This window comes from Lycorma delicatula, chromosome 7 (genome assembly GCF_047948215.1).
Source record: "Lycorma delicatula isolate Av1 chromosome 7, ASM4794821v1, whole genome shotgun sequence".
NCBI classification, from domain to species: Eukaryota; Metazoa; Arthropoda; class Insecta; order Hemiptera; family Fulgoridae; genus Lycorma; species Lycorma delicatula.
Window position 1 is genome coordinate 117,085,866 of NC_134461.1, and position 18,254 is coordinate 117,104,119.

The window sequence follows — 18,254 nt, forward strand, 5'->3', positions numbered from 1 at the left end:
AATACATATAAAGTATACAAAATTCTCACAAAACTAAATCTTAGTACATTAAAACTTATAAACTAATTGTGTAGAAAAAATAATCGTTCGTCCAACAAATTTATAAAGCTTTAATCCAGTTCTTAAATTTTGCATCTGTTGGTATCTTTGCTAATATCTAAAGTTTTCAGTCATATTATCCACCTGTGATTTTGTTTCACGTTAATAATTAAATATAAGTTAATATGAGAATTAGTGAAGTTAAAAATAAATAAAAAAATAAACTGAGTACTTACCAGCCAGATAAATTTTATAACTTTAATCAATTTACTGCTTTAATTTAATTAAATCTTTTATTTAAATTCATTAATTTTACATCCAAAGACAATTTTATTATTTAGTTATCCATTTGTTTTTTTGTTTGATTCTATAAATACTTATAAAAGTAAATTTTATTTTTATTAGTCTATTTTTAAACTGATACAAGATTTTGTAATTTTTTAGGTGTGCATTTACATATTCAAGGTAATTTTATTCAAATATTTACAAGCATACAAATTTAATATTTTTTTTTACTACATTAATTAAAACAGCTACAGAAAATAATTTTTGCAAGCAATATATTATATTTTATTTCCTAGAGTAACAATAGGTTTATACCCAATTAGTAATTAAGTAACTTAATGATGGGTTAAATAGCATATGAAAAAAAGCCTGTTAGGGTTTCAGACCCAGAGCCTTTCATTTGAATGACAATACACACCACTTTACCATGGGGGTCTGCAGATCGGTACACATTATATATCCCAAACTAATTTCATATTTTTTATTATTAAAATCATTTTTTAGCTGTTCATTTTAAAAAAAATTTAATTACAAAAGATTACAAAGTTCAGTACTTGTTTTTCTGTAGATCATAATTATCACAAAATAAAATGAATTTATTTATCTACTGGTATTTGATTCTAATGCCAGTAGAAATCTTAGTTTATTTGTTTTCTTTACAACTAAAAAATTAAAAATAGTGCTGAGCCTTATTTGCCTGCAATTTGTGGTTGAAATATGAAATATTCACTAAATGTAAAAGTTAATTTTTTTTTACTTTTTTTTATTTAAAAAGTTAAATCGGCAACCGGATTGAAAAAAGTCATTGTGGGATGTGCATTAAACAGTATCCTACATTATTGTAGAAAAAAATAATCCTTCAATTAAACATGATAAATAGAAAATAAACTTATAATACAGTTTTTGTTATTTTCATGAAATTATGATAAATTTACGGGAAAATTTATTAACCAGAACTACTACCATACTACACATAATTCATTTAAGTATTTTTAGGTTATAATAAAAATTAGCATTGCACAAGTTAGGTACATGCCACAACTTTTAGTAAATATTAAAGGTTAAGAAAAATAAAACTGATCAATAAGTTATTATATTAAACTGGAATATGATAACAACAATAAGAAAATATATATTATTTAAAATTCACAAAAAAATTGAAAAGTCATTTTTACCAATGAGTTAGCATTTTTTGATCTAATTAACATATATAATAAAATAAATAATGAATATAATACATTTCTGTAATGATTTTAATAAAAGAATATCTTGCATGTTAAAAAGTAATTATAATCTAATTATATTAATATAATTTAATGTTAATTTATTACATACTAAATGTTCTAGTAATTGTTAGTTATTGCTTTATTTTACTTATTCGAAGAGATTAAATTTAACTATTATTAGGTTGACAGTTGCAACAGTGTGATGTGTTATATAACCAATTTGCAAGTAAAAAAAAAATTGTTAGTCATATCACCAAGAAATAAACGAAAAGTACTTAGCCTATTTTATAATTAATGAGTAATTTACTCAACAATTAGTTACAAAGATAAATCAGTAGTTTTTATTTTAAAATAAATTATTCACATTTTTTAATATTATCTACTAGATTTACAGGTCTCCGCAGTTACAATTTGTGTCTGTTTCAAGACAAATTACAGTTTTTTCTGTTATTATATAAAAGCTAAATTTTTAATTTACAAAAGAAAAAATCAATAATAATATACTGCAGTTAACTCTTTTTTTATATATAATAATTCACATACATTAATTATGAACATTATTATGAATTAGGAATAAAAACAGAAGGAAGACATTGCTAGAATAATATAAACACTTATCAATGTTTTTACAGTGATTTTGCCTGAATAGATGAAATTGTTCATTTTCATGTCCATATCACAAACTCAAAAAACATGGCTACACTATCCATAGGTAACATATGGGTAGTATCCATAGTATTATTTAAATAATCAAAATAATCCAACTTTACTCAGTTTCATGTGTCTGCACCCAGCATTAATGCCGGAATCACATCTCAGCGAATGAAATTTAAATAATTCTGAATTATATAACAGTAACTAGAATGAATAATTTTAAAGTAATTTCAGACACACAAAAACATTAGTTTTGTGATCAAGTAACAGATTTCTACTTTATTAAACCTACTAATTTAACGCATAAGCTTAATGCTTGTCAGTAATGAAATTTTATCTATGTATTGAGTGTCATAATGATAGTGGTTGTGGGCGATCTGATACAAGTCACAATTCACTTCCAAAAATGATGTATCCATCCTTCATGTAGCAGATATCCCATCTTAGGCTTACAAAGGACAGTGTAAACTAAGGTGGATCTTGTTGGTTTCTTCACTGAGCCAAATATATAACTGCGTATCAGCATGCCAAGTCCACCAAAATTCAGATGTTATTTAACCTTACAAGTCACACCGTTCTGTTTACCACAGGAACTCAACAAGAAATTCTGACTAGAATTCTTGCATCTTAGAAAATTGTATTATATATGTGAAAAATGACTGATCCAGATACAAATTTTATACATGAAAGATATAGACTAAACTTGTGTCATGGAGCGTAGCAAATTATACCTCAGTTAAAGTTAATAAGGTATTCTTGAATACTTTTAAGCACAATTGTATAATCCTTTTAATTATGGAATAAAAAATATTATTTACAAAAATATTATTTTCACTCAACTTCTTCTATTTTAGTAACTTTCATGGCATTGAAATTCTAGTAATAGCTTAAATCTCTTTTTAAATAATATATTAGTTTACTCATTGATTAGTTGGAAAAAAGTACATTTTTTTTATTATTCTAATAAAAAAAATTTATAATTTTTTTTAAAGTTTTGAAAATGATTAATGACTCACTTTCAAATTTCATGGAACATTATCTTATCTAATTAAGTGGTTTCTTTATTAGTGGGGGTTAATAGCAGAATAAAGCATCATGGCAGAACACAGTAATATGGAAATATCAGTGAACTTACCAGTCACCATTTATTCCAATTAATGAAGGAGTTACCTAATAGCTCAAAAAAAAGATCTTCTGAAAGAACAAATCCAATGTAATTTGAAAGTAATGATATTTTACTTTTATATAAATGATACTTTACTTTTATATAATTTTTATTGTTATTTTATTAAAATATGAAATGAAAGATAGTTTTTTTTTTTTAATTTATTAATTAAAGTGTAAAACAAAAGAGTTCAAAAATAAAGTACAATGAAAAAAAAAATATATATATATATATTTTAACTGAAGAACTGCATTTTTAAATAGCTCAGCTTAAAATTTTCTGCTTAATTCATTACATAACTTAACCTAAAGATTTGTCATTGCTTGCAAATTGGTTTTTTGAGATGTAAAGGTGGATGACCCTTGAAAAGTGTTTTTTAGTATATGCCAGTAAATGTTGTTAAATAATGATGTACTAATTAGTCAATTTTATTGCACTAGGTTTTGAACATTCATCTTTAGTGAAGAGTTTAATTTTTAACAAATACATTCTATTAAATTACTACATTTTAGACATTAGAAAAAAATTCACATATGTAATTAAACTTTAAAAAAAATAATAAATACCTAGTGATAAATTTTAATTACCTATTCAGTCACTGCTATTTTAGAATAGCTTTGGATTATCAAACTAAAGTGAAAAAAAATTATATTTCTAAGATGTTCAAATCTGTATTATATAGCCTAAAATTGACAAAAAAAACTTAAAATTACTAGAAAATGTGTTTAAAAATTCTCTTTTCCACAATTCTGTTTTATTATGTTAATAATTTTATCAAAGCAGCACTAGTAACAAACTTAAAAAAAAACATTACTGGCAATACTACAAGATATATTACCTTAGATGCATGCTACTGCTTTGCACTAATCTTTTTTTTACTGATTTCCAAATTGTAATTAAGTTAAAATTTTACTTTTCTGATCTGCACAAAGGAATCTTGGTGAAGGATGTAAAATTATCCTTCAGTCCTTTTACTCCATTTATTCATTAATCGATTTTTTTGTTATTTTATCTACAATTATATATGTATTTAATTTTTATAAAAATATTCATTTAAAAATAAAGTAAAAGTTACTTCTGCGAGTATAAAAATATATGTTTTTTGAACTTCAAAAAAAAAGATTCTGTTAAAATTACTAAAAAATTATTAAAACAATAGAGTTCTTGGTTAATACCTAAAGAATTTTAAAAACAGTTTACTTATTTCAAAAATAATAGAACAGTTTCTTGGAGTAGTAAAATTTTAAAAACTGAAATCTCCTGTTTATTACACTGTTCTTTGCAACTTCTAATGAAATAACTCTTCAATAATAGAGGAAAATAAATGATAGAAGAGTAAGAACAATATTCTCTCAAAACCAATTTCTTTCCATGGATTCAGATAAATTTTAGTTTATGCTAGCTAGAGATTCTCAATTTCTTATTCAACTTAGCCATCAAAGTAGTTCTATCTTTTTCATTCCCACACTTTAAAGGTTTAAAATTTCTTTTATCACTTTTTTTTTACACCTATGTTTCACAAATTGTAAATCATTATTATGCTGAGCTTCTTTCTAAGATGTTTCTTCAGTAAATACTGCGTATATTTACTGAATACTGTACAGAGTACATTCTTAGTACTTCTTTTAATTTAGTTCTACTTTCAACAAAAAAAACAGTTAAAATTTAAAAAGTTATTTTTTTTTCTTGTTTGTAGTGTGGGTGTTTAATTTTTTTTGACATTGTATGATTTCTTTTTTATTACATTACATTTCTCTTGTTTAGGTATTTTAATTTCTTTGCTTACGATTTTTTTTTTTAAATTGACCATAGTTCATTTCTTCCTCAGAAGCTTTATCAGATAGCTTATCTTCATTTAAGGAGCTTTCAAAAAAAAAAAATGGATGAAATTTTTGTTCATAATGAGACCTTAAATTCTTATAAATTAACATTTCATTAAATAATATTGAGTTAACAAATAAAATTAATAAATGTTACATTTTAATTATATATTTTTCATTCAGAATTTACAGTTATTTAATAATAAACAGATTTAAACTAATATTACAAGAAAGTATATGAAAAAATACTTATAAATTAATTACGTATTGCAAAAAAAATATATAATTGATATCTAAAACTTAAATGATAATATTAATGTACATTTCTCATTTCTTATTATATTTATGAAAGGTTAGGTAAGAAATATTTGGCATGTATATATTTTTTTATATAATTCTTCAAGCTTGCATGAACTTCTCTTTAAAAACAAAAATAAAACACAAAGTAAATAAATAAAAATAGTCTTCTGTTTCACATTTTATTTATACTTTTTTATTCTATAGTAAAATGTATAATTATAAGATTATTTACTTGTACTTTAGATTTACTTCATTCTATTGTTATCATTATTATTTTTTATTTTTTAAGTTATACTTATTTTACTTTTAAGTTATATTCAGTATAAAATGTTCATATAAATATATAAATTAAAATTCAGTAATATAACAAAATATCCAAACTAATTGAACATGTATTGATTATACTTTATGTTTCAATATCTCAGCAGTCTACATTTATTCAGTTATTTCTCATATTTTGATCATGGCATTCAATTATTCCTAATCTATATATATGTGTGTGTGTGTTTTATTTATTTTTATTTTGTATTTTTATATATTGTATTTCTCTCATGTATATATCCTGACTGACTGATTCATCAATGCCCAGCAAAAACTGTTAAGATAAATTGATAAAAAATTATATACATGTTCTTCTTATGGTGCAAGTTTACATTAGGAAAGGATGTTTTTTGAAATTCCAAATTTAAAATGTTAAAATGAAGTAACAATGAAATTTACTATTATTTTTTTAATTTTCGGTAACAAATGAAGATATCAACTTGATTTTTGGTGTGTGTCATCCTCATGTGAATATCTAAAAAATAATTCCCAGATTTTTAAATTCTGAGTTTAAAGGGTTAAAATAGATTTTTAATTTTTTTTTAAACTGGTATTTTTTCTAATTTCTCAGTAACAAGTGAAGATTCAATTTGATTTTTGGTGGGTATAATCTTCATATAAATATTTAAAAAATAATTTCTAATTTTTTTTAAAATTCAAAGTTTAAAGGGTTAACATGGATTTAGAATTTTTTTAAACTGGGCTATTTAAATTTCTCCGTAAGAAATGAAGATATCAACTTGATTTTTGATGTGTGTAATCTTCATATAAATATCTAAAAACCAATTTCTGGGTTTCTGAAATTCCAGGTTTAAAGGGTTTTAATAGATTTTTTAAATATTTTAAACCCAACTATTTTTTTAACTTCTCTGTAACAAATGGAGATAACAACTTGATTTTTTGTGTATGTAATTTTCTTGTAAATATCTAAAAACAAATTTATAGATTTTTCAGAATTCGATCTTGAAAGGGGTGAAGAAAGGTAGAAAAAATTTGAACAATGCTTGCAAATTTTCCCCATTTCCAACTATATTAAATGAGATATTCACTAGACTGAGGCTTGCAAATACTCTTGAAAAAAAATCTGAAAACTTTTGGGTTTTTTGAATTTTGATTCTTTGAGGGATGTGATAGTGTGGCTCAACCAACAAAGCCACTGTTAACATATGTGTGATGTGACTGGCTGTACCTGTCTCCGGTTACTTGACTAAAAAAACATAAAAGTGATTAAAAGATTTTTAAAAAATGAGAAACAATGTACAGTTACCTCCTAGTGATGTTTCTTAACACTAATAACTGACTCTTAGATCACTCTAAGTTTCAGATCCTGTACTGACCAAACTCTTGCTCTGAAGAAATTACAATACTCTGATAGAGTTTATAAATTAAACAAGCTTTGATTTTTGTTTATCATTATTAGTCTCATAAGCATGAGTTTAATGAACAGAGGGGGCTCCAGGGGGCAGAGCTCCCTTTTTAGATAGAAGGGCAAGTGAAGTAAATCCTGACCAGCTAAACATCTCCTGACTACAATGGGAAACAAATAACCATACAGTGCAGATGAAGCTGCAACATGTCTGCTAGTTATAATATATAATTATAAATTTACATACATATATATATATATATATATAGATTGGGAATAATGGAATCCCATGTAAAAAAATTTATATATATTTTGTAACATGGCATTTTATATATAAATTTAAATTCTATTAAATAAGCCACCTAGTACAGAATATTTAGATAAGATGTATCTTACCTTAATTTATCATGAAAGTACTTTCGCAGGATTTTCTGTATCCACAGTCATAATTGAAATATATGTTTAAAACTGCTGAATATAATATAATATCTGAATTTGCTTTCATATTATGTTGATAACATTATTTGATGTTGTGATATTAACATCCAGTTAGGTTGTTCTATTGAGTATTGGGAACACAACAAAATACAAATTTAAAAAAAAATAAGGATTTTGTTTACCATTTTAGTTGGTAATGAAAATTATTATTATTAGCACTTAAATTATATAAAATTTTTGATGTAACAATTTTTTAATAATTTCAAAAATATTTTTAGCCTGATGTAGGATATTTGCTTCAGTGGCTAGTATTATAGTTTGTCTCCTTGTAATAATTGTTTAGCAGAAGTGTTTGTAGGTTGTTTTTATTTCAGTTTTAAAAATACGTATTTAAAATTTGAGAAAAAACATAATGAACTATATCGATAAGTTCAGTATATTATGTTAGTTTTTTTAATGTATAACCTCTCATAGAAACAAAAGACAAATATAATAAATTTAATAATTTCTTAAAACTTATAATAACATATGCAAAAAGACTACATTTCATTACCATGAAAGTTAACACAAAAATACATAGCTCTGAAAAGAAACATAGCCACATTCAATATACTTTATGATCACATTCCATAAAAATTATACATCTACATTTATAGACATTACAATGCATAAGATACAAAACAAACAAAATAATAACAAAAAAATAAAAATAAAATAAGAATAATGACTTTTATCTTCCCCTTGTCAAATTTCAGATTATTTCAATTATTATTTTATTGACAGTAAACATTTTTTAGAAATGAATCATATCTCCAGCTGTAGTAATATTGAAATTATTTTTATTTACTTATTTTTATAATGATAGAAAAATTGATAATTCAAATGTACATTACTGAAAGTCATACAAAAAAAAAAATATAATAATTACAGAAAAGAAAATTTCTATAATGCTTTAAAAACCACAAGATGATAAAGAATAATAATGAGACATATGCTGATAAATACTAAAACCCAAGAGTATACAAATTAAAGTGCTGTGGCTGCACTAAATTTTACACCGAGCAAAACAGACATGTATTAACAGACGTGTATGACATGTATTTTACATAAGACATATTATACATGTGAGAATTAACTTCTGCAAGTGATCTTACTGAAACAGAGCACACATACAGAATATTACCTAAATAAATACATTTTACACATATCATGTAAAAGTTGTGAACTGAACCAAACAATACAAAATTCACTCACACTAAGTTGATAAAATTAACACACTAAACAAACTCAAAACAGATCACACACTACACTAGTTTTAGATATTCACCACAAACAATAGCCCTACAATTGTGATGAAGATGAGTCTGGATCATAATCATTAAAACAACTTAGGGAACCATATTTCCTGCTAGTAATGAAGTAGTCATAATATTTATTAAGTAAAAACATTATTCTGTCATGCTGATTTGTGAATTAAATAAATGACTACTTATAATAAAAACTACCAAAATAACTTGACTAATATCGCAGTCCAGTAACAATAAGGACAAGAAATTAGTCACTGATTAAAGCTTACCTTTTACAGCTCTAAATATATACATTCTCTTAGTTATGTAAAACGTTTTTTTATTCTTTTTAATATTAGTATTTCTCTATTGAACAGAAACTGAGTATGATATTTTACATATTTCATTCATACATTTCTTTTACAAAGATTGAAACAAATATTTTTTTCATACAAAAATAAATATTATAATTATATAATTTATTTGTAATTTATAATTTTTTCCTGTCATTATAGTTTTAGAGCTATTCTGTAAGAAGGAGAGTATGATAATTCTAAAAATGGAGTATGGTTTTTTTAGTATTTCTTGATGCCCGATGTTCTTATCACCCAGGGTTCTTAAAAAACAAAAAAAGTGTGGGGTAATATTCTTACGTATGTTGAAGTATTTTAAGCTTAATAACTTTTGACTGGATAAACCGATTTTTATCCGACTGAGTTTATCCGACTGGATAAACTCATGTATACGGGGCAGTTTATTATTAAATTTTTTAATCATTTCTCCAGGAGCTGGGGTAGACAGTCTTTTCGGGTCAATTTTCTCCAAATTTTGTAAACATAACCCCTCTGTAATATTAAGCTAAGTACATGCATGCTTATCTTACCATTTAAAAAAAGTTTTTTCTCCAAAATTTCTCCTGACCCAAAAAATTGAAAAAGCCATCTTTTCATTTATTACATATTGTTTAAACAATTTTTTTTGTCTTTCTAAGCATAGCAGTAGTGCAAGTAACCCAAAAAAATACTTTGGAGTAATAGTGGGGATGGGGGAGTCGATCAGAGTTTAAAAATATTGATTTTTTGAATTAAAAAATATTTGTTATGGTTTATTTTCATGTATCATTATTTTTCCATAATATAAGAATAAATAACCAATGTCAGGAAAGTATTACAACTTTGTTGTCAGCTTTTTTTGTTCTCTATTCGTTGTCAGTGTATAAAATAATTGAATTTTACTTATTGTTAAGTTTGTTAGATAGTTGTAACGAAATTATATTTTTGTTATTTAAAGTACAGATTTTTTTTTTTGTTTTTGCATTACATAATTTGCTTAAATATTTTTAAATGCTTCAACACTTCACGCTAAACACTAGAAAACCGTAGTTTTCTATTAATATTTTGCTTATTTTATTATAGAAGAATAATTTATTTTGATTTCATTTTATCATCATATAATTAGTTTACTATGGTTATTGTCATTGATATTTGTATATGTTTTTACTATTGCTTTGGATATTATTTGTTATAACTGAGATAGATGGTTATCTAATTAATGAATTATTTATAAATTTAATACTACTGAATGAAAAAGCATTTTTTTATGTGAACATAAGTTTGTTTATAGTATTAAAAGAAGTGAATGTGATGCTTAAAAATAATATTGACACTATAATTTTAGTTTCATTGGTTTTTATTCTGTTTTGTGTATGTGTGTGTGTGTGTGTGTGTTTTCGCGCGCGCGCGCGCGCGCGTGCGGGCATGTCTGTGTTGTTTTTTTTATATTTGTGCATGTCTTAGGTATCTGTATGTAGGTTAATTGGTATTTTCAGTTGGTTTATTAAAAGCATAGTTCTTATTAAGTAAAATTTGAGTTGTAGTGTTTGTTATAGAGATTAGCCAGTCTCTTAATAATCATGGTTCTTGAAAATATATTCCCTATAAGATATTTTTTAAAGTTATTATCATACCACAGACTAGATATGTTATTTTTTTATTATATGACTCCTAATACTTATTCTAACACTCTTTTTTAAGTATATAATACTTTTTTTTAGTTTTTTCTTTTTTCAGTGAATATGTCACTCTGATTGATATTTATCAGAACCTCAAGTATTTTTTTGGATTTTACCGTTTTACATAGTGAGCTTTTATTTAATCAACAGCGAGTTCCAGTTTTGTAGTTTTAGAAATTGGCAATCCATTTCTAACACATTTTATACACTACGTTAACCATGAATCAAGAATATGTACAAAAACCACGTCAGGATAATTTTTCATAATTCAACAACATTTTTTTCATGAATAAATTGAATGGAAGGCTACTATTTTCTGTAATTTTCTAAAAGAGCCTTTTTATTATGTATCTTTCCATTGGCCATGCCATTTATCTTTTATGATTTTTTTTCTGTAAATTTATTATAAATAGGCAAAAGGGTAATCACAGATGGGAAATCAGTTTTTGTGCTGTATCTTTACCTTCATTTTAATCTCATTATATGAATAAAGAACTTCTGTAATTCTTGATCTCCATAGGCTTCATCTCAAAAAGAAAGATTTTAAATCATGTAAAATTATTTTGAATGAAAAAAGAAGTGAGTGAAATGATTGCAAAATGATATTAGATGGATGATATAAATTTGTGTTTTTTAAATCATAAAACTTTAATTTTTGATTCCTTAAATAGCTATTTTTTTCTGTTTAGCCTCTGTAACCACCGTAAGGTACTACTTCGGAGAATGAATAAGGATTATACATATGAATGTAGTCCGTACAAAAGAATGAAGTGTAGTCTTGTACAGTCTCAGGTCGACCAATCCTGAGATATGTGATTAATTGAAACTCAACCACCAGACAATACCAGTACCGAAAATCTAGTATTCAAATCCGTATAAAAGTAACTGCCTTTATTCAGGATTTGAACCATAAAACTCTCGACTTCAAAATCAGTTGATATGCGATGACGAGTTCACTACTAGACTCCCACTAACACTAGTGAAGTTCTTGGTTTAAATTTTGGTCCAGTGGTTATAAATATTCAGTTGCCATTTTACAATTTAACAGTTGTAATATTTTGAATTGCTTCAACACTTAATAATTTTTTTTTTTAATATTTGTTCACATTAATAAGAAATTTATGCATATTACTTAAGTATTCACAGTTTCTAACAAATAATTTAATATTATATGATTTAATGTCCAAATTTAATATGACTTTGTTTTCATTATAATTTAAAAATTATCCTTTATATTTTACAGGCAGTAATCATTTTTTTTAATTTTGTAAACATGTAAGAAAAAAAACTGTAAATATAATGATACATTTTTGTTTTTGTCCTCTCCAGTTGAGAGGGCTTGACAAATATCTGCAGAATCCATAATATCATGAGGTCATTGAATCCATTATTTAATAGGATTCTGAAGTTCTTCTCTCAGTACAATGTATATTAGAATTTTATTATTTTTCATTCAATTTTTATTTAATATTTTAAATAACGCCTATGTATAATTGGTTTCTTCTCTCTCCAATTGCTCTAAAGAAGAGTGCTTGTTCCAAATTAAAACTTGTGTTAACCTTATTACTATTTCTCCTTTACCATGCTTTTTTCACCCCTTTATAGATTCCATTCATAATAATGATAAATAACTAAGGTAATGGCATTTCTTATTTTCTTATTATGCTATATAGTTCAGATTTTATCTTAAAAGTTTCAGTCTCCTCTAATGTTCTTCTTGTGCCTTCACAATTTCAAAACTATATGTATGAGAATGAGAATGTGTGTATATTGTTTTATGGAACTGAAGTATGTCATATGAATATTTTCAGGTAATCAGAATAAAACTATCCCACTTTTTTCTTTTTTTTTACAGTGTAATTTTTTTTGCTAGTTGACTAATATAATATATTATTTTGTTAAGTTCTGGAAAAAAATTGATTCAATGAATATTTGTTAAATAACTTTAACATGAGTATCATTGTATGAATTTAATTATTTTATGTTTTATTATTTATAAAGATTTATTTAGTAATAGTATTGACAGTAGATAAAGCAGTATATCTTTTTGCAGCACAGCCTCCGCCGACCCCGGTTACCCACAGATAAACAGGACGGGAGTCCTTTGTTGTCAATCTCTGAGGTGACCAACACATTACTCAACCAGTAACTAAGTAAGTAGTGATGGTATGGATTCATTGGACTGCTAAGATCTAACTTATATTATTTACAACAATAACTGAATAATTCCAGCTTTTAGCACCTATGCTAAGTGCCAAAACTGGAATGCTTGTAAGCAAATTGGTATGAATCACAATTTATTTCTGAAAATGACATAGCCATTGTCAAGAATAATAACCACCTAGGTAAGCTTACTAGGGAAAGTGAGAGTGAAGTGGTTTTCTGTTATCTTTTTCAGTGAGCCAAACACACCATTCCATTACAGCATGCCAAGATCAGGTGAAATACAGGGTAACATTCAGTTCCACACGTGAAAACTTTCACTTTGTTCAACAGAGGAATCGGTTGTATAGTGAGCATTATTACTCTTTAACAAACAACTCTCTTCTCAAAACAACTGATTCTCTTATCACTGGGCTGGGACGAGTGTTGTAAAGCAATATTCTATTTGATATTAATATACAAGTGTTGTAAATCAATTCTATTATGAAGCAATGTGTTTTATATGTAGTGGTTCAACTCAGCAGGAGAACAGATTTGATTAACATTTCTAGAAGTGTACATTAAAACAACAAATCCTGAGAAGTTAGAATACAAAATATTAAGCCAGAAAATCATTGTATATTATGAAAGAAGATATTATGAGAGAACCTAAGAAAAAAATCACCTTATTATATTTTACCCTCTAATTATCAAAATAGGATTAAATCTTAACAAATGTTTTTAATATGGAAGAACAAAGATAAATTACTAATTTCTACCCATTGTACCAGTAATTTTTATCTTTTAATTGACAAATCTAAAAGAAGTTTAAGAAAGCAGTTTTCCAATTCACATATTCTTTTTTAGATATGAATTCTTCATTTTTCAGGTGCAGTTCTTCATATGAATTCATTCAGCATTTAAAATTTAAATCACCTATTTTTCTTACAACTGGTTTAAGTCAGTTATATTGTTTTCAAATTAGCACCAGCTTCCTAACTAATTAAATAAATACCAAAGAAATACATTATTCTGTTTCTCTTTTAAGAAATAAAAAAAATTAAATAAGTACACAATTTAGAAAAAAAAGGTTTACCCAATACAAGGAACACACATAAGCTGTACAGAATTAACCTTTACTGATTAATTCATAAAACAAAATACATACTCATATAAAAAGATACTAATCGCAACATGCAAATTTTACAAAATATATTCAGTAATACCCAAAAAGTTAACTTATTTGAGAAATATAAAATTTTATAAACATACTTAATGTGTAAAAAAGGTCAACATATTAAATGAACAAATACAACATTTATCAAATATACATTTTAACTATATATTAGAGGGGTTTCCTGGCCACTGTGGGCATCATTAATTATAAGGCTTTTGGTAATGCCGCTGAGAAACAAGTTGGATGATTAGCTCTGAATATATTTTCTTGAACGATAACTTCCGAGTTATTTAAAAGAGTGTCATTAATAATGTTTTTTGTAAGTTTTATCATTTATAAATTTATTATTACCCAAATATCATTTGGGTAACTCATTTAATATGTTAAATATAAATATGTTAAACCATAATAAGTTATATCTATGTTTTGTAAAATTACAAAATATAAATACACAACCATAAGCATGTTAAACATTTTTGTTTTAATCCATAGAACATTTTTAGACTTTTAGAACGTCTTTCCAGTTGTTTGTTGCAAGTGGCACTGTAGTTAATGATGCTTATTTTGAAGTATTAAGGAAATCTCCTTTACTATGTGTCAAATAATATAATCTATATTGTATACGTTCATTTAATCCATTCCTTTAGTAAAATTTAACATGTATAGTTTTTTAATTTTATACTGTTTGATAATATTAAGTACACGTCTTAGACATTCAGTGAGTGACTTAATGGATTGATTTGCAAAGATTAATTCTCTTATGTGTACTGATAGTATCTGATCTTTATCATATTATGTGGATCAATATATGCCCAGCCTGCCCAATGAAGTATTTTGCACAGTTACTGTAATTTATTTTTTATTTTTTGAGTTTTTGTTTTTATAATTATTGTTTTAATAGATTCTTTTATAAATCTGTGTATTTTTTTATGATTTTTAAACATTACTTTTCAATATACTTGAAACTGAATAGAAACTGTTATTTAACTATTTATAAAAAACTAAATTTCTAAAATTTAACATTACTAATATAATTTTCTTTCCTTTTTAAGATGAGAAAACAACAGAACTTTTAAGAATGCACACATCTATTGATTATCAGTCTTACAAATAATTATTTTAATTATGCCAAGCAATTTCATTATAGGTACAACTATAATCTCTTAATATAATTAACAGATAACTACAATGGTGTTATTAACACATTTTATATACTCTTGTTATTTATAGCTTTTTATTAAAAAAAAAAAAACTATAATTTTTTACTGTTTTTATCTATACTGATTGTTGATAATATTATGTTGAAATCTAAACTTCCATAACAGCATGCAGTACCTTTTTATAAAGTAAAATCTTTTTAAAAAACTTCTTAAAAATGCTTTCAATTGTCTTTCCAATCATCTTCGGTTGACATACTAAGTTTATGAAAAGGCTTTTTAGTAATTTTTTTAAAGTTACTAAGTTTATTTAATTTACATAAACGTTACATTTATGTAATTTGATTGGTATGTTGTAACAAAAGTTTAAATTTCAAATTAAAACTTTATTGTGTAACTGACATTTCTTGACTATAAAATTCCCAGTTGATTTTTAGATATTATGGTTACCATTTAGTGTAATGAAAAATTATTAATTTTACTAAACCACTGTATCATATAGAATCTACAATCATAATAATTACATAAAGATTATGAATAAAAAATTACAAAATATAAATACCCAAACAGTAATTCATTAACTAATTTTTCAGAACATCTTGACATTATCATTTTCCTACATGCAACATCTCTATCATAACTGTTTACTGATAATTCAGTAAGTTAAGTAGTACATATTAATCAATGCATTTAACTCACAGTCATTAATTCATTTGGAATTATTTGAAATATTTATTAATCAGCAGCAAAAAGTAGGATCACATTTTAAAGGTATTATAAATGATTATGAGTTCCTTTAAAAATTTCATGAAAATTATATTTCCCAAAGATCTTTATGAAGTTACAATTATGCAGTTCTTTAATAGAGTTACCGTTAGAGTTGTTGTAATGTGTCTCATATTATAATTGATTACCAATACAGGTGCACAATTAACTTCAAAAAGATCTAAAAGTACAACTTAGATGTAACTAGAAAAAAGACAGGCCTATGGCCCTGTGAAAATGATACGTGGTTTATGTTTCATTACACATGATTTTATTAAATTTGCCAACTGTAACTAAATAATTTTCATGGATTTAGCATACTAACAACATAACTTTTACAATGAAAAGCTTCAAAATCCTGAATATTTTTAGCTGTTTCTTGAGTTATGATATTTTTAACACACCTCTTACCCCAATGTTTTTCTTATTTATCCCCAAAAATACAAATTTAATTTTAGGTAAATTGATCATACAAAGAAGTATATAAATTGTTCGAAAGAAGTATATAATTGTTTTAATCGTTCGTGCGCTACTTGCAACTGCCCGGCGTACCACATGGTCCGCTCTGCCCTAATAACAGCTAAAAAAAAAAAATGTGAGCTCATACATCAAACAAACAAACCCACACATCAAATGTTTTTATGGGAAAGATTTTAAAAGTGAGTAATTAATAATCTGTAGTACTTTCAAATAGCTGACAACATTCTGTAATTTTTCTTTTAATTTAACGAGCAGTAAGTATTATTGAGCATCCTCAGTAATTCTTTTATAATGATTTTGTGCAATTTATATGATGCATGAGTTTCTGTGTAGATAGGCCAACCTAGACCTGAGTCAGAAGCACTAATTGAACCCAAAGTATCATAAGCATTTAAATTCTTTAAAAGTAGTTATACTTTTGTTTGGGTTTGAATCTCAGTCCCGCAGTAATAACAATAACAATGGAAGCAGATGTATGACTGTGTTAACCACTTACTTTCATTATGAATAGATAATGAATACCAGTGGCCTTCTACATCCATACATATAAATTTTTAATTAATTTTTTTTTTTTGTCTTCAGTCATTTAATTTATTACATTTTTTTTTTTTTTTTTGTTTAACACCTTAATTACTATATATTTTGAGCAATATTTTTATAAATTACGTGTGTATAATATTTATTTTAAAAACATGTAATGCTTTCTGTTCACAGCAGTGTTCATCATTGTAATAATTTTGCTGCCTGAGACCTCAAAAACAGAATGGTTGGTAAAAAAAATTGCATGAACAGGAATGGCATCATTTACAGAAGACAAAATGAAATTTGAAGGATTGATTTTGTAATACTACTTGTAAATTATTTAAATTATTTATGATAATTTTAAAATTTTAAACATATCTCTTACAAAGATTAATTTTTAATATTTTTTTGTAACATTATTAGACATAATATTTATGTGTGTTTCTGTGATACGTGTTAAATTATTATTTTTTTTTTGTTTTTGTTAAAAATAACATTTTTTAATTTAAATGTTTGTATTATAGACAGTGTAAAATAATATTGTATTAAGTTATACATATATATAAATTACTACAACTGATATTGTATATTTGTGTAGTTCTTATATATATATATATATAAAGTAATATTAATATTGTATACAGATATATATATATAAATAGGCTAATACATCTTACTTCATACTGAATATCTTCCTATTAGAGACGAATCAAAATATTTCAACTTCTGTGTCTATATATACATATATTTTGTGCAATTATTTATATGACCCTTTGGTCTTTAAATTAAAATATAAAAAACAAAACAAAAAATTAATTAAAAATAAAATTATATTTAGATTCAGAATTCGTTCATACATGTCAGCCATTAAAAGAATACATAATTGTACGAGTTCTGGAATTAAATAAAAGACTAATCTAAATTAATATAATCTTGATTATTTACTCATCTATTTATTTATTTCCTTTTTATCTACAATATCCTGTTTATTCCCTTTTTTACATGCATTTGTTATAAACTGTTTTTATTATTTAATCTTTAGGAAGTTGATGATCATTCACATATTACATATGTGAAAATGGCTAACAACAAAAATAATT

At 25.1% G+C, this 18,254-nt stretch overlaps 1 protein-coding gene across 1 annotated transcript in view; it reads left to right on the forward strand.

The window, feature by feature from the left end:
• ss (aryl hydrocarbon receptor spineless) overlaps positions 1-17,699 on the forward strand; it is a 678,242-nt gene extending 660,543 nt beyond the window's left edge. Inside the window, exons 10-11 of the mRNA XM_075370601.1 lie at positions 12,965-13,064; positions 17,347-17,699. Coding sequence (XP_075226716.1) covers positions 12,965-13,037 — 73 coding nt within the window. The 3' untranslated portion in view covers positions 13,038-13,064; positions 17,347-17,699. The remainder of the gene's footprint in view (positions 1-12,964; positions 13,065-17,346) is intronic.
• The last annotated feature ends 555 nt before the right edge of the window (positions 17,700-18,254 follow it).